This window comes from Triturus cristatus, chromosome 1_2 (assembly GCF_964204655.1).
Source record: "Triturus cristatus chromosome 1_2, aTriCri1.1, whole genome shotgun sequence".
Lineage (NCBI taxonomy): Eukaryota > Metazoa > Chordata > Amphibia > Caudata > Salamandridae > Triturus > Triturus cristatus.
This window is the reverse complement of record NC_140580.1, coordinates 320,821,508-320,843,507: the sequence shown is the minus strand read 5'-3', so window position 1 is coordinate 320,843,507 and position 22,000 is coordinate 320,821,508. Positions and strand designations below refer to the sequence as shown.

At 47.1% G+C, this 22,000-nt stretch overlaps 1 protein-coding gene across 2 annotated transcripts in view; it reads left to right on the top strand.

Annotated features, from left to right (window-relative positions):
* The window catches only part of SEC31B (SEC31 homolog B, COPII component), a 1,155,786-nt gene that overhangs the window by 139,039 nt on the left and 994,747 nt on the right, over positions 1–22,000 (top strand). For both annotated transcript variants that reach the window (XM_085603885.1, XM_085603887.1), the window contains exon 5: positions 19,647–19,742. In XM_085603885.1, the coding sequence (XP_085460011.1) occupies positions 19,647–19,742 (96 nt within the window). The remainder of the gene's footprint in view (positions 1–19,646; positions 19,743–22,000) is intronic.

The following is a 22,000-nucleotide window of genomic DNA, read 5'->3' as shown; positions in this document are numbered from 1 at the left end:
GTGGCCCCAGCAGCACTCCAAGACAAATGGTCTGGACCCCATACAATCCTGGAAAAGAAGGGAGAGGTCACCTACTTGGTGGACCTAGGAACTCCCAGGAGTCCCCACAGGGTACTCCATGTTAACAGGCTTAAAGCATATGTTGACAGGGCAGACATGGGCTTGCTCATGGCTACAGATGAGGGACAGGAGGAAGAGAGTGACCCTCTCCCAGACCTGTTGTCTCAGAACCCTGAAGATGGCTCAGTTGAAGGAGTGACCCTTGGAGGCAACCTCACTGCCCATCAGCAGACTGAATGTAGACAGGTTCTACAATCATTTTCACATATGTTTTCCTTGATACCTAGTCAAACTGACTGGTGTACCCATGTTGTGGACACTGGTGACAGTCTGCCTGTAAAGAACAAACTTTACAGACAACCTGACCACGTCAGGGACTGTATAAAGGCTGAGGTACATAAAATGCTGGAATTAGGTGTCATTGAACCCTCAGAGAGCCCCTGGGCTAGCCCAGTGGTTCTGGTCCCCAAACCTCACACCAAAGATGGCAAGAGAGAGATGAGGTTCTGTGTGGACTACAGAGGACTCAATGCTGTCACCAGGACAGATGCACACCCTATTCCAAGGGCAGATGAGCTCATAGACAAACTAGCTTCTGCAAAGTTTTTGAGCACATTTGACTTAACAGCTGGCTATTGGCAAATCAGATTAGCTGAGGAGTCTAAGGCCAAAACAGCATTCTCAACCCCAGGTGGGCATTATCAGTTTGTGGTGATGCCCTTTGGTCTGAAGAATGCACCTGCCACCTTCCAAAGGCTGGTGAACCAAGTCCTTACTGGGTTGGATGACTTTTGTGCAGCATATCTGGATGACATTGCTGTCTTTAGCTCCACCTGGGAGGATCACCTGATCCACCTGAAGAAGGCTCTTGAGGCCCTGCAGAGGGCAGGCCTCACTATCAAGGCTACTAAGTGCCAGATAGGGCAGAGTAAGGTTGTATATTTGGGCCACCTTGTGGGTGGAGGCCAAGTTCAACCACTGGAGAGTAAGATACAATCCATCAAGGACTGGTCCCCTCCAACCACCCAGACTCAAGTTCGAGCTTTCTTGGGCTTGACTGGGTATTACAGGAAGTTTGTTAAGAACTATGGGTCCATTGTGACTCCTCTTAATGATCTGACATCCAAGAAGATGCCCAAAAAGGTTCAGTGGACAGTAAGCTGTCAAAAGGCATTTGATGACCTGAAGGAGGCCATGTGCTCTGCACCTATCCTGAAAAGTCCTGACTACTCCAAAGAGTTTATTGTCCAAACAGATGCTTCTGAGTTGGGTGTGGGAGCTGTGCTGTCACAACTTAATGTAGATGGTCAAGACCAACCCATTGCTTTTATTAGCAGAAGGTTGACCCCCAGAGAGAAGAATTGGTCAGCTATTGAGAGGGAGGCCTTTGCTGTGGTGTGGGCCCTGAAGAAGCTGAGGCCATACTTGTTTGGCACTCACTTCAAGATTCAGACCGACCATAAGCCCCTCTTGTGGCTAAATCAGATGAAGGGTGAAAACCCCAAACTGCTTAGGTGGTCCATTTCCCTACAGGGGATGGACTTTACAGTGGAGCACCGGCCAGGTACTGACCATGGGAATGCAGATGGTCTCTCCAGGTACTTCCACTTAGGACATGAAGACGAGACTGGTCAAGGCTAGTTTAATGTCCCAGCGTTTGGGGGGGGGTTGTGTAGGAGAGTAGGGTCTGCTATCCTATGGTCACCCCAAATTTTTGCTTTTTGCTTCACTGGTTTTTGACATATTGAGGCTGTGGGCCTGCCAATCAGACCCCCAGCCTGCTGTTCTCTCTACTAAATTACAACTATGCACCCTAGGTGCATAACCAATTGGAAGTGGATCACCCTGTCAGCCCCTGTACCAGTGTACACTAGGTACCCAGGGCATTGGTGTACCCAAGGCCTGCCAGGGGCTGCAGCATGTATTATGCCACCCCAGGCTTGGCCTAACAATCTGACACAACTGGCTGATCACTCAGCTGGGGTAAGTTGGTGTAATCACCTCTTACTTAGGTGTAGTATACCTATACCTAACCTTAAATGGGACACCTGGTAACCTATGAGTCACTCCTATGGCAGGCCTTAACAATCCTGAAGGCAGAGTGCTTGGTTCCATGTGAGATGGTGCTCTGGCATGAGCTGAGCCTGTCTGCAGTGGTCGGAACAACTTCCTTCTACTGTTTCCAGATATCGTCATACCATATACTCTTAAGTGCATTATGAACCTCGCGGTTAAATGCTATCTTTGGTTTGGCTTTATCAAAACATGTCGAGTAAGGTGTCATACGAATTGGAATACTAACCCCTCGCCAATTCTGGCGACGGGGTTAGCATTCCACCCTTCTAGAGGGACACGACATGTACAGTACCTGAAACCCGGGTAAAATCAGACATAGCCTCAGCTCCACAAAATGGATGCTGCCACCACAGACACAAGTCTGCCCTCCTGCTGCTGGGAGTCCTTCCAGCTTGGGAGGTGTGGACAAAGGGTTTCCTGCCAGGGGAGGTGCGTGCACCACCCCAGACAGGATTTTGTGTATTGGTCAGGTAGGGCTTGAAAGAAACCAGACATGCCTGTGGCTCACAAGGAGCCTCGGTGCATATGCCAGTTCAAACCGGTCCTGGGGCACACCAGTCCCGGGCCTGGGGCGAGCTGGACAAAGGATTGGGGGTGTAACCACCCCCCTTCCTGGTCCCACCCATAGGGAGGGACCTAGCAGGTAGTCCGGCCCCTAGAATCCGAATAAAGGTAGGAGCTGTGTCCTAAGACTTCAGACATCCTGGAATCAACTTGAAACTAAGAAGAAGACGGGAACTTCGACATTCTGCTGCACAGAAGACTGAAGAAAATCTCCCCTGTGGTCAGGGAGTGACCACCTTGCTAACGCAAGCACCATCCAGCGAATCACCGTCTGCTTTGCCGCCGCCTCCCGCCGGAGCCCGAGCCCAGAGACTGACAAGACCTGGACCTCCAGACCTCTCACCGCCCGATCCACAGTCCCTGAAAAGAGGAGACCCGTGGAGGCACCGAGACACGTGGAGCCAGCCATCTTGGAACGACTACGACAAGCTGACCAGTGCAACAACCGAGGCTCCCTCCAAGTTGTGCTTTGGGTCCTGAGAAGCCCAACCCTCGAGCAGCATCTGCACCAAAGGTGAGCCCTCCAGCATCTCCACGATCTGCGTGGGGCCCTTCTGCATTTTGCCACTCGACGCGCCTAACCGGTTGCTGGCCCGCTGGCTAGTGGCCATCTTGGCGACGAAATCTACGACAAACACCGCTGGTCTGGTTGCTCCAGACTGGCCCTTGCTCCCCTCCAAAGGAGCAATCCCTCTGACCTTGCTGGTCAGAACCAACAGCTGATTTCCGAATCCTCCTGCAATTGCTTTTGCCAAGGCTTGTTTGCTTCGATCAAGTCGCCGACACCGCCGACAGCGAGAGCCTGCGTGGGACAGCTCGTGAGCCGACTCCTGGACGTCGTCGACCTTCAGGGACCACGTGGCTGCGGAGACAAGCTACCCCTCATCACCTGTTTGCACCCGACATCGCCTGGTACCCACCTGGTGCCACGCTGGTCACTGGCTAGTGACTGTGAACACTGTCCCCTCTGCTTACAGGTCTTCAACATCTCCGATCCACTCTTGGATCCACTGCATCTCTCCCGGACCGACCGCCTGCAGCATCTTTGTCTTCAAGCTCCACGGAACAGATAGAAGAAACCCGACGCACTTTGAGGCCTATGCACCCGCTTCCTGTGGGTGAGGTAAAGCTGGTACTCCGGTGCCCATGTGTAGTAATACATCTCTAGTGCCTGTGTTCCAAATCTTAAGTTCCTAGTCAACCCGGAAGATCTCCTTTGCAGTAACTTTGCACTTTTTACGCACCCATTGAAACCTATGGGAGCACGCGTGTGACTATTTGCTCTGCACACGCCACCCGTGGACCTCCTGGTCACTAACTGACGTTAGCTCCTTGTAGACCCAGCGATTCTAGAGGCCCTAGGCCTTTTTCCTTTTCTGTTCGTGGTACTTATACCACTATTTTAGTATATGGTTTGAGTGGCCACCAGGGCCTATCCATATAACGTGCAACTTCTGTGTATTCTGTGATAATCTTGTTTGACGATTTGTGCTCCTGTGCTCATAAAGAGACTAGGGGTAACTTTGATAAATAAATACATATATATTTTGAATATATATCTGTGTGGTGTCCTTTCATTGGTATAAAAGGGGGTTGCATTTGGTAAAACAGCTGGCTTAACACGCTTCACGAGTTTAGCCTCAAAGACTGCTTAGCCTACGCTACCACTAGGGCAGCTAGTCCGAAAAGGTTGACTTACAACCACACCATAAGGGTTGCTTGGCATGGTACAAGGTGATCACTTTAACTAGTGAGCATCATATACCAGGCCAACTTCTCACAATGTTTTTTTTTGGAAGGCTCACCCAGCTGAAAGCCCCTCCAAAGAGCAACTTGTTCTCTAATAATATGTAGTCCGTGTTCTGAGCCCTGTGATTTCGCCTCCTTTTCTTGGCCGTTTGTCTTCAGTTATCTTGTGTTTCTCTGCTACAAACCGCACTGCTCCACGTGCACCACCACGGGTTTTCCCGCTTGCGTGGAGGGAGTATCCGGCCACGAATTTCCCCCACTTCCGGGCAGCAGACCGGAGGGGGCAGAGCTTCACTACCCTACTAAGGACACATGCCAGAATCTCCGAGCAGAGGACGCGTGCAGGCAGAAAGGTAAGCCTGAGCATTTTTAACTGTTAAGTGTTTTTACTCATTTTAAACTAACGAGGAACTTTATCTTTTTTAAAAGAAAACTGCGCTTGCACTTTAGACTCTTTACTCACCTGTGTTTCTCTGCTACAAACTGCACTGCTCCCCGGTCCACCACAGGTTTTCCCGCTTGCATGGAGGGAGTATCCGGCCGCAAACTTGCCCCACTTCTGGGCAGGAGACCGGAGGGGGCGGAGCTTCACTACCCTACTTAGGACACATGCCAGAATCTCTGTGCAGCGGATGAGTCGAAGGCGCACCAAAGGCCCGGACCCCACTTGGAAAGCCTTCCACACTAAAGATGTTCTTGCTGAACTGTAGATCATTCCCTAAACATGCCACTGAAATCGCCAAATTACTGGAGGAAGTAAAATCTGATGCCCTCTTCCTGACAGAAACCTGGCTCAACAGTGAGTCCGACCCAGTCCTCACTCAAACACTCCCCCACGGCTACCTCATACAACGGGCGGATCGTAAGATTGGCAGAGGGAGGGGAGGTTTTTGCAATAGTTTTTAAAGATCAGTTCAACTGCTGCACCTCCGCAGACCATCTACCGGACTGCGAGAGCTTATCTTTTTCCATAGATTTCTCCCCCACTATCACCTTTTCTGGGCTACTAATATATCAACCTCCAGGGGCCCAAGGACAATTCCTGAACACCCTCCCAGCAACTATTGCTAATTTAGCTTGCTCGCCGTCCAACTACACAGTATTAGGGGACCTTAATATGCACCTAGACAACACATCGGATCATATCGCAAAAGAGCTGTTTGTGAACCTCTCCGCACTTCAGCTCAAACAGAGAACTTGAACCTACCCACACTAAAGGCCACATACTCGATCCTGTCTTCAGTAGTTGCAATTAACTCACAGTAGGAGCACTGTCCCCGCTCCCCTGGTCTGATCACTTCCTGACTGCCCTGTCCTGGGAAATCCTTGGCCCTACTTTCCACTCCAACTCAGCATCCCGCTTGGAACGTAACTGGTCTAAGCTTCCTACAGAACAATGGATCTCAGTTCTGGAAGCCACCAGGCCAGCCTGGGACCCAAACCCTATCTCGTCCAATGAGAAATTTAACTACTGGATTCAGAGCTCCCTAGATGACGTACTTCCCAAAAGACCTACCCACAATAAATGTAGGTCAAAGACTTCCCCATGGTACTCCCCGAAGTTACGGAAACTCAAACAATACTGCAAAAGGCTAGAGAGCAAGTGGAGACAGAACGATGCACAGTCCAGCAAATCTGAATATAGGGAGGCAATAAGAACCTATAAAGGCGAAATCAAAGCCGCCCAAGCTTCCTGTTATGAAGAAAAAATTAACTCAGCCTCTAACTCCCCATAGGAAATCTTCCGGATTGCCAAAACCCTTTTAAAACTACCCCAGAAACAATCAACCGTGGAGGATGCCCATTCCCGCTGTAACAACCTGGCGGACTTTTTTCACCAGAAAATACAAAGTTTATACTCAAATTTCCTTCCACTCAGATACAACATACCCTGGTCTCCCCTCTACTGTACCAGAATAGGGAACTCAAGTTGTACTTGAGCTCCTCCCTCCTTTGGACCTCGTAACTCTAGGCTCAATTATGGCCCAGGTAAAATCGGGCTCCCCCTTAGACCCTGCGCCTCCCCATGCTTTGACCCCAGTCATAGGGAACATCTTCCCAGTAGTCCTTGACATCCTCAATGCCTTCATTTCCTCCGTAGTGGTCCCCCCCCTGCATGGAAATGCGCAATGGTAAAGCCTCTCTTAAAGAAACCCAACCTTGATCAGGACAACTTGGGCAACATCCGTCCAATCTCCCTCCTTCCAAGGTTGAGCAAGATTTTGGAAAAGCACGTCAACTCCGTTCTGGTAGAGTTTCTCGAATCCAACAATTTACTTTATTCCTCACAGACCGGCTTCCGTCCCCAACATGGGACCGAAACCGACCTTCTTGCAGTTACTGAGGAGGCTAGAAGGATCTTGGATCAAGGGGGCACTGCAGTGATCATTCTTCTTGACCTCAGTGCTGCATTTGATACCATCAACCACGACACACTGATCCTTAGACTCAGGAACCTAGGGTGACAGGCAGTGCCATCACCTGGATACAGTCCTTCCTAGGAGAACGATCTTTCCAAGTCTTTGAAGGAGATGTTGTATCTAAACGTATGCCCCTCAGCTGTGGTGTGCCTCAGGGCCCCTCCCTGAGCCCCACGCTGTTCAATGTTCACATGAGTCCTTTGGCAGAGATTGTCTGTCCATTTGGCATAAAAATCATTACCTACGCTGATGACACCCAGCTCGTAGTGGCATTAAACCACCCCGGGACGTCACCAAGCATCCTAGGAAGTTGCCTAGAGGAGGTAACCAAATGGATGGAACTCTCTTGCCTAAAACTCAACGGGGACAAGGTCGAGCTTATGCTCCTCTGTAACTCTCCTTCCTTTAATCCCGAGCTACTTTGGCCGAAATGCCTTGGCCCTGCTCCAGTCCACAATGACCAGATTAAAAGCCTCGGCATCTGGTTGGACCGCTCCCTTATCTTCAACCACCAAGCGGCAAAACTATTGGCCACTTGTTATGGCCTGCTGAGAATGCTACGCAAAATACTTCCTCTTCTCCCATTTCAGGCGAAAAGATCCAGGCTTGCATTCTATCCCGCCTGGACTATGGGCACACTCTTTATTTTGGAGCCCCTCAATCCACTACACACAAGCTCCAGATCATTCAAAACTGCGCAGCTTGCCTGCTCCTCCAGACCCCTCATCGGCAATCCACAAAACCAGCATTGAGGAGCCTTCACTGGCTGCCTGTTAGGGAAAGAATCCAATTCAAAGCCATGTATATTGCTCATAAGACCTTCTGGAGGACTGGCCCAGCAATCAGCCGATCTATGATAATCAACCTAGCAGCAGAAACGTCCACTCGGCGTCCTCTTCCCTCGCTCTACTCCTAAGAGTAAAGAGAGCTAGATGTGGTGGACGCGCCTTCTATAACTCTGCCAAGTTATGGAATGCTCTCCCACCACGCTTACGGGCGAAGCCTAACCCATTGCCCTTTCGTAAACACCTAAAAACACTGCTCTTTAACAACTGCTTCTAACCACTGGGCTTTCCTGTCTGTCCGCATTCGTCTGCAGCACTGGGATGCCTCAGGGTAGCTATCGCGCTATGTAAATGTTTTTTTTTTTTTGAAAAACCTTTATTGACATTTCAATCAATAACAAGTATGGGCCTACAACCCCCCGGGGCCGGCCGCTAGGCAATCAGAACAATAAAAATCAAATGTGAACACAGGCGGCACCTCGGAGAGCAGAGTATTCATGCTAGTATAGTCCAGCCAGCGAGCAGCCCAGGTAGGACACCAGGAGAAAAAGGGTTTTTCATTTTATAATAGAACGAAACAGTAGGATCAGGTGCCAGACAATTTCCCAACAGCGATAAGAGGCAGGCAGAATAATAGACGTAATCAATAAACAGCAATCTATGGGATCAATGGCGCAGACACAGGAAATTCAGGATGGGGAAGAATATCATAAACAGTTGCGCCTGCAAGCCCCCGCCCTAACGCCCAGAGAACAGCCCGGAAACTGTGGCACACATGAGAAGGCAACGATTCACAACCAAGGAGGTGTACCACGCTGATCCCAGAAAAGAAAAAACCAAGAAGAAGCAGAGAAGAAAAAGGAGGCCATAGAAAAAGAGATGAAAGACTAAAGAATCCCCTCCCCCAACCCCCCACCCTGCACCTCTGCAAATGAGTACGGCCCCCCCCCCCCCCAGCAGTGTGCCTGTCGCCCTGGAACTAGACCCGAAATATAGAAGAGACAGGGAAAAAGGAGTAAGAAAAGAACCCCACCAGACGGGGGGGTAGAGAAAATATAATAAACTGGAGGAGGGCCTTCAAAACCTACCCCCGGCTTCTCCCTCCCGCACGGTGAGGTCTCCCCACAGCAAACAATAAGCAGCACCAAAGCGACCATATCAAAGAGAGATGGGGAGCATATATGCACCTAATATGCTAACAGCTATGCCATGAGAGTACGCAACCCCGGAGTCCGCCCGTCTACTGGATGACCACCCCCGAAGGATCAGCCTTATCCTTGACCTCTCTTTGCAATTCTGCACATGCCTACCCCTCGACCCAGCGCCATGTCCAATGTTCCCAGGTATAGAAGTGTCCAGAAACTACCGGGAAGCGACACACACAGATGGGGTGGAAGTCTCTGAGTTCCAACACAGTCCGCATCATGGAGGGACGTCTTTCCCAGTGCTGCCCCAGGATCTGCACTGCACACAAGGTCCAGGAAGGCGGAATCAGTCAAAGCAGACAACTGTTGCTGGAATTGTCCCTGGGTCGCCGGGGGCCGTGCACGGGACGAGGCCACCACCTCCCACTCAGGTCCAATACCTCCGGAACAGATCAAACCCTCAGCCAGCCGATCACACGGTAGCATACTGTCCGGAGTGTCCAGGTGTGCACTAATCGCAGGGGTGGCCGCGACATTGTCCTCCTGTGTGCAGTGTGGGAAGTCCTCGTGTACCTGAGGACAGGCAGGCCGCCACTGTCCCAACACTGATGCCACACCATCGAGCTTACTCCCCAAGACCCCGACGCCACGAACCAAGGAGAAATGAAGGGCACCAAGGGCCTCTAGGAGGTCGCCGTACCCCAGCACAGCTCTCCGCGAGCGCTCCGCCACACTCCCAAAAGTCCCACACTCCCATTCCCGCTGCGGCCCAGCGGACAGGATGGTAGGCTGCATCGCAACAAGATGGCCGCCGGGGAGGCCCGACCCGTGTTGGGGCCGGGACCCAGGGACAAGCGCCTCGAAGTCCACGGCGCTGGAGACCGGGTTCCGGGGGCAGGCAAAAAATTATCCGTTGCGTGGTCACGGGCAACAGTCGTCCCCACCACGGACCAGCTCCCGCGAAAATCCGGGAGCAGCCCGCAAGGATCAGGGCGAGCTACGGGCGGCGTCCGGGCAGCTCACCGTCAAAGGCAGGGGCAATTACCGGAGAAGCTGAGAATTGCACCCCCGGGCATGCCCTCGGTCCGCTACGCTTAGCAGTGGGAGCGACCACGGCGAAATGCAGGCCGAGGTTAGCACCGCTCCGGTGGACCGACTCCACCCAGTCGCCGCAGGCCGCTGTTATTGAACTGCCACCCGGCCAAGGCGTCCACTCGAGGTCCAGGCTCCAGGGCTGCACGGGCCGCAAAGTTCAAATGCCCATTTCTCCGGCGGTACCGCAGCCAGAAACCTCGGAGTCACACGGTCGGGTGCCACTCTCGTTCACAAACACGATCGCAGAGCGCAGACTGAGGATCTCTTGCAGGATATCCGTGCGGGATGCGGAGGTTCACGGAGCCGGGAGTCTACGCTGCCGTCCCGGTCGCCATCTTGGCTCCTCCTCCTGTAAATGTTTTTTTCATTTAATTTTTTACACCTCTGGGAACAGAAAACCCTTAATCTGGTCATAGGATTTAGGCCGAAAAGTATTGTTTTGTAATATTCCTGGGAGAGCCTTCCAAAAAGTGAAATTTGCAGCAGTGTTGTGAGGGTGCAGTACCACAGGCTGTCACTAGCTGTCCCCTGGGACCTCTTTTGGCCACATATAGTACTGCACCCTGTAACATGGCTAGAGAAACGATATGAGGCAGCGGTGATAGCTACCGACTGGGGAGCTGGGGGTCCGAGATAAAGTCTGGTTTCGGGCTGATGGTTTATTTTCCCCCGAGCGACTAATAAAAAGTAACAAAATGCACCGATCTCGGGGCATTAGAGGAAACCGTCCATTTATTATTATTACCTGCCCTTGGCCTGGTGGGCTGGGATTTTGTGAAGCTCAACATAAGCCCAACATCAAAACAGCCTCTCTGGTTACAACAACTAACCAAGCTGCCTTTTGAATCCTAAGGCTATGTGTACTAATTGTGTTGTAGCTTTGCATGCATTTGTTCACATTTTTTGTAAATAGCTGCAGTGCACAGGATGGGGGTTTTTGGAAGGCGCGTCCAGTTGAAAGCCCCTCCGAAGAGCAATGTATACTCTAATAGTATGTAGGGCGTGATCTGAGCGCTGTGATTTCGCTTCCCTTTCTCTGCCGTTGTCTTCAGTTCAGCTTTTCTTGTGTGCTTTTTTGTATGGCTCCTGACAGTGTGTCACCAAGTTATTGTATTAGCTGAAGCCAGCCTCGAGCTGTCACACTTAACTCAATCACAATAATAATAGCATAGTGTTTCATGTACAGTTTGCCACTTTTTTTAGTCTTCTCAGTAATGTAAAGGTTTAGACTATTATCCATTGGTGCTCATTTTATAAACCGCTTTTTCGGTTAGAGTGTTTATTGTGTTTTTGTAAAGTGCTCAGACACCAAGCGATTGCACGATACTGATGAAGAGCTCAACATCTAGATCTTACAAACTTGGGAACAGAAAACCCTTGATCTGGTTGTAGAATTTAGACAGAAAAGCATTGTTTCGAAATATTCCTGGAAGAGCATTCCAAAAAGAGAAATATAAAGCAGTGTTGTGAGAGTGCAGCACCACAGGTTGTCACTAGGTGTCCCCTGGGACCTCTTTTGACCACATATGGTACTACACCCTGCAACATGGCAAGGGAAACGTGACGCAGCGATGAGAGCTGCCGACTGAGAAGACAGGGAACCGAGTTTGAGTCTGGTGTCTGGCTGATGATTTAATTTCCCCCGAGCAACTAATGTAAAATAACATTAGAATTAATTGCAGCGATCTCGTTCGGTGCAGACAGTGGGGGTAGACAGCAAAGGGAGATTAGGCAAAGTCAAATTAAGCACTGCAAATTATGTGCAGTTTTCCCCAACAAATCTAGCAAAACCGCAGTGACCTAGGAGGGGTGGTGGGGACTGCAAGCAGTGTTGTGTGAGGGGGAGGCACTGGGAGATTAAGAGATAACAAGCAAATGAAGCGACAGGAGTTTACTTGCACAAGTGAACAGAACAGTTAACGAGCAAAGAGGCAGGGCAATTAAAACGAGCATTGGCATAGCCAATAGGTCTCGCCTTTGGGACCTTATAAGTGTTTAGCCATGCAACAGTTGCATAACTAAATACTTATAAGGTCCCAAAAACGAGACCTATTGGCTATGCAAAGCAGCCCTGTGGCCGCGAAAGTGAAAGTGATCACGATCAAACATCAAAGCGGCCACGAAACCGAAAGTAATGGCGGTAAAGCGCGGCGCGCGCACCCGCGCACATGCACTGTGGCTCTAGGCTGGCCTGGTAGCACTTTTTGGAGCCCTCTCAATAAGTCTCGCCAGACCAGCGCATGCGCTGGGTCAGGCGAGACCTAAAAAAGGGTTCACTCTAAGTATAAATAACTTGACATGTAAGAACACATGTAAGAGGGGCAGTCCTGATAGGAAGCTACACAATTCCAAAAGGTGGTACTACAAAGTGTATTCACCAATTAAAAGCCAGCATTTCTAAAGGTCAGCAAGAGGATCCAACGAAAAACATGGGAGTTTTTTCAAGCCCATATTGCAAATACAGCGTGTCTTGAATAGAGTAAGCACGTGCTGCCCAGGCGAGACCTAAAATAAAGGCTGGGACCAGACAGCCATTAAAAAACATAAAAGCTGGGGGAAAGCAATGTGCAAGCTTGTGGAGAGGGATAAGGGAGCAACATAGACTTGGTGTGGGGGGCAATGTTTGTGGGGGGCACAGCACACTAGAGAAAGAGATGGAAAACACTTACTTTCACAGAGTGTTAAAAAGAAAGAAGTTCACTGAATGAGAGTACTGGAAAAATACAAGTCAACCAGTCAAATGAATGGTAAATAGGCTGAGGAAAGATAGAAATCCAAGACGAGTAAGGAAAGCCATGTGTAAGAAGCAAGCAGATGATTGTGACAAGAACGCCAAACCATTGTAAGAAGTGGGCTGGCTCTAAACCCAATGGGCCTTTAAGGTATGGCAAATAAGACGCTCTTGCCTGTAAACAGCTTAAACTGTCGTGTAGACGATTCCTTAAACAAGCATTTGCAATGCGTTAGGCCTCGCTTTTGCGAGAGTTTAAGCTATTGGCACTGTAAATGACAATGGCTGTTATTTATCTGTTTTAAGAACAGCATATAAATAAAAGGCATTGTCAGTTAAAATGTCAATAGCACAAACTCTCATAAATGTGAGATCTATTGCCTTACAAATACTTGTCTTGTTTGTCTGCAGAGTGGATGCAGGAGGATTTTTAAAAATCAAGTTAACTGTGCTGTTCAACAGCAAAAAAACATTATATTTCACATGGTTCGCTTTTTGACGAATCATTCTGTTTAACTCTCACAAAAAAAGCAACTTTTCTAACAAATGATGCACACTCAACTACATACCACACAGTATACATACAGACACCTCACGCACCGAAACATATCCACATACTATGCAGTATGCACTCACATGCATATAATCACACTGTACACACTGTCAACACACCACATGTCTAGAGCTTACACATAATCACACATATAAAGCACACACACACACAGAGCTCACACTATTAGTGTCCATGCCCCAAAATTAAATACTCATAAAGTAATCAACCCGTATAGGATGGCATCATTACCAACAGAACGGCATGTAACAGACCTTATTAGTGGGCATATGTCATAAATTCCTCCTGCCCACCTTCTACAAGACCATAGGCATAACATAAATCAGTGCGCCACTAGGCGCTTGTCATTCAGGGCCTGTGACACACACAGGCTGAATCACTGTGCCGGTGATCACCTCACACAGAATAGATTGTAGACCACATACAGCCTTGCGGCACTTGGCGCTGGTAACGTTGATTCACATGAGGTTATAATCATTTGGAAACCAGTCAAAACACCTCAGGCTACCCTCACCCAACTCACTTGTGTCACGAGGCACTGGTCCCCAAAATGCGTAAAATACCCTCCAACACATAAAGTATGCTGCATTGGTTTGGCCACAACCACCTTGCCAACTGGGCATTTAACCTGATATCACAGTTAGGGCACTACAGGCATTATGAACAGAAAACTCTCCACACGGTGACTATGACTGGCAGGGCCCTCCGTTGTGAGCAAGCAACGTGGGCCAAACGGTGTCGGTGATATGCTCAGGACTTTGACCTGAGGAGTTACCAGAGAAGAACAGGAGGAGGCAGAGGGACAGTACCTGACAGCATGGCGAGGAGAAGCGGGACCATTCCTCCCACTATGGCGCATCGCCACTACCTCACGGCTCTCAGTGGCGTCCTGCTGGGCGGGGCTGCATCGGCCGCGGCTTTCCCTTCTCCTGGTGGCTTTCTCTCTGTAGTTGCAGGGTTAACGTGTTGGGGCCGCTGTCAGGCTCCATGCGGCTCCCGCAGCAGCACGATCACCCCACACAGGAAAGGGACAAGCAGTCCCTGCATTGGAGACCTCTTCTGGTCTCAGGCGGGTTCGGGTGCAGCACGGAGTAAAGTCTCCTTTTTAAACAGGACCCCTGAACTCAGCCATATGGCCTTAGCCGAGGTAGACAGGGGACAGGCAGCACGGCTCGACTCACCAAGCCCCGCCCACCAGAGAGGCACTCGTTCCTCTGAAGCTTCCTGGGTTGTCGGGGCCTCGGGATGGCCCAAAAGCAGAACAGGTACTGTCTCTGCCAGCACAGCAGCGGTGTCTTCCAGATCGGAGCCCTCGCGCTTCAGGGAAGGGGTGGGGCTACCACCGGACTTCTCCTTGGCGTTGCACCACCATCACGGGGCTAATCCAGGCTGAGTAGGGCGCACTCAAGAGGCATCCAAATCGCTCATTATGCGAGGACTTCCGATGATAAAACAAGACTTCTGGAACAACCAAGGGTTCTTTCCCGGTGCACCCCAGGGATGTCACTTCCGGTACACTACGGCTTCGTCGGGCCTGCATGTAAATGACTGCGCACTACTTTAAAACAAGTATTTGCAATGCAATACGACTCACATTTGCGCAAGACGTATTGCATTAGAAATGGGAGTGTAGGCGTTTAAGAAGGCACAAACGGGAGTGGGGAGATGAGGGGGTTCAAAAAGTTACAAATTGCGGGGGGACACAGGCCAGAAAATAGTGTTGGAGTAATGGGGCCAGTAGCCAGGGAAGGATACAAATGACAACATGGCCGTCAGGAGGAGGTACTAACAAGCCTAAAACCAATCAGAAGGCAGCATTTAGGATGTAAGCCAATCAAAAAGATGGGCGGAGCTTCCAGAAATCTTCCATGCTACAGTATTTACTGCATGCTTTGCAAAGCGAGCAGCGCATGCGCTGCAACGCTAGGCGAGACCTAAAAAGGGAGCAATTCTATTTTAAGTTTTACATTTGCAAATAGAGAGAAGTAGCACATGGTTTTCATTCCAGTTCGTATTCTATAAGCCCTTGACAGCTCCACAACTGAGCCATCTGGTTTCTCTCATTTTTTGTCATTTGAAAAAAATCTGGTTAATTACATTTTCTCGACTTATCAAATTCAAAATGTGGAACTAAGCCTGAGCAAAACCAGTTTGTTAAATTTATTTTTAAAGTGTTCAGCAGAAGAAACTCAGAATTTGCTTCTTCATTATTCCTGGGGTCCTCCTGATGTTGTTAAAAGGTCTGTTACATCGATAACATTACTTGCAAGCAACAGACACATCAAATCTGTTTAAAAATGGCGTCCGGGTCGTAGATATGTCTAGAAATCATTCTAACTGTTCCCTCGAAATTTCTCATTCTGTTACCTTCTTTTCTTGCCATTGTGCAAACCCTGGCACAAAATCTGTTTCCTTTTTTCCTCGGGCCTTCCCATTGTAGAGACCATCAAGCAGTAGCAAATGGGAGATTGCTCTGTTACCCACAAATGAGAACATAGGTTTGCTCTTCGACTTTAAGTTGGCATTCTAAACCAGCAGCAGTAGCAAAAGTATTTAGACCAGCCTCACACTGCAGGAGACTGTGACTAAAATGGGGCTATAGGGGATATGGTTGGGTCATGGCAGCTCATCTTGCTCTTTAAGCACCCCTCTAGCCTTCAGCATACTAGCTAAATTCCAGGGGAAGAATAGCCAGACTGGCCCTGCTCCTAAGCCTACATGAAGTTGCGGTGGGGGAGGACGAACAGGAAAGACTTAAGTTCTTCTAACAAAAGATGATCTTAGAACAAGTTTGTCAGACTTAATCATTTGCTATCTAGCACGAAAATTGGCTTTAATGATAGAAACGTTGTTTAATTTTAACGGTATGATAGAGTGACTCAGCAGTGTAATAACATGTTTTGGAGAGCAGAATAGGGGGAAGTATAGCTTAACTTCGGATTTATAACTGTGGTTTTTCATTCTCACAAAATATAGTTATCTTGTGACCTTGAGATCTGAGTGACTCCAGTTCAGTTGCACAACAGTTATGGGACCACGTTCCTAAAGAAGTGGGACACACTGCTGTCTTGTAGAGATGTATATGCAGACAAGTGAAGGCACATAATAGGACTACATGCTTCCTTCTTTGGGTCTTTTAAATCGTGCTAATGTGCAGGACAGCTTGTTGCTAGAAAAAGACAGGCTATGGGGCCACATAGTTATAAAGGGTGGTGAAGGAAGGAAGTATGCTCATCCTGCAGAGTAACCACTTAGATCACCTGCAATTGAAGGTAGACTGCTTTTGGGAGGCCCTGCTCTTGTGTTGTCACTATGTCTGCATCTATGGATGGCTTGGGCGGACGGCTTCTTGGCACTCTCTACATGCTGGACTCCTTGGGCTGATTGGGGACTGCCACACAGGCGTGTCTGTCAGCAAAGACCCAGAAGCCTTCGGCTTGTTCCAAGGCAAGAGTAAACTAGCACTACTCAGATTCATGTTCTGTTAGTACCAGAGTAGGGTCCATGGAGGCTTTTTTGATGCCGGTGTTCTTCCTAATGATGGAATGGTTTATATGTCTAGCCACTACTTACAAGATTGGAAAATCCTACTAAACAGGTTACGGCAGGATAAATTATTTTTTCATAGGTGTTAAGGGGAAGAGTATCTCTTGCTATCCTCCAAGAATGCAGAGTGGTGATCATTGCCTATGGCAACAGGACATGCATTCTCTAGGGGCGTGCTGCGGAGAGAAATCTTGTTTATTCTTCTTACACAGGCCGTAAAGACATGTCCTTGTTTTTCTGTGCACAGCAGACATTCTATCTTGCACTTAATGTTTCATACAGAAAGATGATGACAATCAGCTGAGGGCTAGCAAACCAACAGACGCGCTGAAAAAGATTGCACACATAGTCTAATTTTGCAATCATTATAGCGAAACCTGCACTTAGTGGTTGCAAATGTTCACATTAATTAGGCCTAACAAACGTGACAGGACCCATTTGCCCCATGATGCTGTCTTTAACTTAGAAAGGGATTTTTATAGGCATCTGGTGTTGGTGCAACTACTTCACCCCCTAACAGTACACTACTTTAACAAGCCAGTGCTTGTACAAAGTGGTCAAAAGTAGCTACCCGCTCAATTATATCTGGTGAGAGAGACCAATGGATGGTTTCCGCAATTGCAGGGAGGCTGCTAGGTCGTCGTAAGCAACACCAGATCTGCAGTGGCTGCTCGGGATTTGTGTCCCGCAAATTGTACAAAATAAAACTTGAAGAGGAACTTTAGAAGAAAGTGAAACATGTGGGGGTGAAACACTTGCAGAAAATGTCAGTGATATTTTCATCCTTAAGTCAACAGAACTGATCCAAAATAGGGTTTTGAACAAACAAAGAGTATATAGTCTTTCCCAGATGTGCTGCTGGCATGTCTGTCTGATAGGAATTGGCTGAGGCTCTGGCACTGGCTTGGGCTGCCACTATAGCTGAAGCTGAGCTAATGGCCGTGCAAAATGTCAGTATTTTCGACAGAGCCTTTTTGAGTGCTGTGTGTTTCAATTAATAGAGCAGAGAGTAGTGTGTAAGGCAAGATATTGATTTGGAATTCAACAGTTTATTCCGAATCCTACAATTATCTCTAGTTCATTGTTGAATGGATAAATACCATATTAGAATAACATTGGAATGCTTACAGCTCAATTGAAGACAGTGGAGCAACAGCTGGCTATTACCACTGACTGAATGATATAGGCTTTGTGTAGTGAACAATTGCATGACCTAAACTAGAGCTGCTGACTCTCCCTCTCACATGCCACTCCAGGATATTTGGATTGCTTAGTGGAATAGGAGAGGGAAAACAGCAAGCCTCTTCCTTCTCCCATTATTCAATGTCACTGGAGCCGTGGAAGGAGGTAGACAGAAATTCTGTGCAGCTCTTCCGGATCCCTCTGCTATGCCAGGCTTAGGGAGAATCAGCGGCTGCAGAGAAGTCTGCCTTCTTTCATGGCCTTTTCTGTTCCTGTGTCTGTAGCGCCAGGTGTAGCACTAATTGTCAAACATGCATAGCCAAGGTACCCCTGAGGCGGAGGCCCTCCCGCACCTCAATAATGGAGACCACACTGGTTTGTTTGAAAGAGTAAAGGCTGCCGTTTATTTGATGCTTTCGCTTACAAGTGATCCTTACAATTCTCTTCACATTGCATTTAAATAGAAGATAGCTTGCAATATTTCATTCCCATGAGCGTTGCTTGCCAGACACTCCTTTCACTACCAGCTGACCACTCTACTGGTACAATCCAATGCTTCCTCCAGTCAGGCGTACCAGGTGGACGTGAAGTTGTGACCGTAGGGTAGCCGTAATTAATTATTCATGACAAACCAACACACTGTGGTCATAGTCTACACATTGACAAATTCATACACCTTCAGTTACTCAGGCATGAAGGGGTCACCGTCGGGTACTTCTCATGGCCCCCTATGGCCCCTTAGGATCTCGTTTTCTCTTGGCGGCCCCCCTCGTTCCTCTGATGGGGGGGGGGGGTATAGCTCGGCCTTTTTGCATAAAGCTCACCCTGTAACTCTGCTTGCGACGCTGTTGGTAGTTCTTGCATGCTTGTTTTGTTCTAGTTCCTTGATGGGTGGGCGGGTGGAAATCCGTCTGCTGCCCGCACGCTGGAAGGGAAAGAGGGGTTGCCCAGGTGAGTGTCCCTCCTATATACCCCCCGCTGCCCAGGAAGTGCGTTGTCCCTGGGGGGAGGCGGTGTCCGCCGGAGATTGCTCCTCTTCCGGCCAGTAGGCATGGAAGGAATACTAACACCCCCCTTTCTGGGGCAGGGGGGGAATGCCAATGAGGCTGTCCCCACTATTGTCGCCCTGCGGGGAACGTGGCCATCCACCTTGTCTTAAGGAAAAGGGCGGAATGTTTTCAGCCTGTGCAGTGTGGTATACTGGCTGTTAAAATCGTGCTCATTTGTTGTAAGCCTTTGTTTTAGGCTTAGGCCATCAACACTTGAATGAGCATTTAATGACTGGTATAGCTTGTTGTGGAGGGCTAAAAAAGATATTGTGTGCTTCAGTGTAAACTGCTTGGAACTGTGGCTAATGAATATGTAACTTTAGTGTATGATTGAGAACATGACATTATCCAATTATTTTGTAATGTATTTAATTTTTTAAACAAATGTAAAATTAATTTTCGTTGTAAAATTAAGATTAATTTAGTTTACAAAATTGTAAAGCCCGTCAAAGGAACAAGATTGTTTGCTCTGGAAAAAAACGTGTCCAATGTGAACAGATTGATCGATATATGGTTTCCATAAGATACTATATCTTCTTTTCCCGTTTGCTTGAGCAAGAAAGATTTCTGATATACCCTTTAATACCACACTTTGTCGTACAAGTGTTATTAAATACTGTCTTTGAATTTATGTCCTGTAGCTGTAACATTGACACTGTAGATTTCTTTCTAGGGTAACCTTCTTGCTTCTGGTGCCAGTGATTCTGAGATATACATCTGGGACTTGAACTCCTTCAGTGTGCCTATGACCCCAGGGTCTAAAACTCAGGTAAGTTCAATTTTTGGTAAGCCTCTGTATTTGCATTGTGAGTGCGCAATAATGAATAATGAATACAATTATTTGATTTACTGATTACGTTTAAATTAATACAGGCATAGTGTGTATACTTTGGAGAAGAGGGTTAAGTGGATCAGCAGACAGCATTCTTTCAGCAAGCGAGGCTGTTTATCCAAATTTGAATATTTCATGTGAGGTTGTGCAGAAAAGAACCACAACCTGATCCAGAGGTAGACCATTGATAGTTCATGATATCGTTTGTGGTATTTGATCAATTAAAGTTGTTTGTAACATCAGAGAAGTATAGCATCCACCAGCAATAATTACATTTTAAGTGGTCAGATTTGGTCATGACTAAAGGAAATCAATTTGCGTTGAGTAAATTTTAACGACTAATTCCCCACACTTTTGCTTTCCTTTAACTGGACTACGTGTCAATTTGTTTGGTTTGTACACCGTTCCCCACTGACTCTGCTTATATATGATCTCAACTCATTTTTATGGACACATGGTTGGAACCAGGGAAAAGCCAATTTAGTGGCAATGGGAAATTAAGCTTGTGTATTCTTTGGAAGAAATGGAAATAACTTTACTTGCACGCTTATAAATGGTCCAGTTCAAATGCACATTTCTCTTACTTTTTACGAGGGACATACACCTTAGCTGCATAACTATTTAGGTTGCTAATCTACATATATTTATCTAGGCTTTTGTGGGTATGTTGTTAAAGCAGAGGTGCTGTAATGTTTAACTGAATTGGAGGAATTTCTAACAGTCCTCAAAGCATAGCAAGGAAACTGTAATATAACAACACAAAAAAAGAAAATGACACAAAGTGTCCATGGAATTAGAATGCAATTTTAAAGTGTAAGAAAAATTAGGACTCACAGGTATTTCAACACTGAACTTGGAAGAATACAAATGTTCTTTTCTTGGAAGAGCTTTTGGAAAATGCATGTACACAGAATATGCCACAATGTTTTTTGTTTATTTTTACAGACAAAAATTACTTTTACCATGCAGATATGGAAGTGGAATAGAGGAGGAAAAACGAGGCAGAAATGTATTTGATACTGTTAACAAAGGCAGAAAAATCTCTTACAATTTTAATTTTGATTTATTCCCAGAAATAGTATGGGCATTTTGTGTTTAAAAGACTTTATTAATTTCATTATATACTACATATCAACAATACAAAGAAGCAACAATAATAATCCGAAATGAATATGCAGTATTAGATATCAATAAGAAAACCATAAAAGTCTTTATAATTTTATGAGATGGGGGAGAATAAGGAAGGCAGGAAGAGAAGGGAGGGAGGACAAAGGAGAGATCATATGATGAATCATAAATATTTGGCAACAGTTACAACAATTTGCCTCCAAGATAACCTCGAATAATAAACATTATACCTATTAACATATCCGAAAATGTAATTAAATATAAAAGAAGGAAAGAGAGAGAAAATTTATGGCGGACGGAAATTCTCAGAAGATACAGACAAAATTATTGGATCATCACTACCAATTTTGTTGAGATATGAACTAAGAGGTAACCATAATAATAGCACATTATGAAAAGATGTACATTGTGTAGCATACATAGCATCTATCTCATGATGGGAACTCACCGAATCCCACCACATTTTATAGGATAACTTATCTGATGTTTTCCAATTCAAACTAATCAGGTGAAAGGCAATCGCTAATAATCTAATAATTCATTTTAAGGGAAAGATGGAATAAGCAATTTAGACAGTACACCCAAAAAGAGATAATATTTAAGGGATATCAGAATTAAAAATCCTCTAAATCTGAGCCCAAACTTTGTACCAAAGACTACGGGTATTGGGACAATTAAATAAAATATGCATTAAGTGTGCATCAGGAAAATCAAAAGACCAGCATTTAGCGGGACTATTAGATTGGAATTTAGAGAATTGCTAAGGAGTAAAATATAGGCGATGATAAAAAAAAATAGAGATTGTGTAATACCAGCTGACCGTGAGATTTTATATGTGCGTGCCCATACCTTATTCCAAAAAGAGCTAGTCCAAGAAACTCCCAGATCTCTCTCCTATAAATGTTCAGGCTTTGATTTGGTTCTAGAGGAGTCAGGGAGGGAGAAATATTTATAAATAGCCGAAGCCCTAGAGCCAGTTTTGAAAAATTCCGTGATGTCAGAAGAGACGTGAATCTTCTTCGAGGAATTCTGTTAAGAAGCTGTAGGAGAGTAGTATCTGCTTCTTA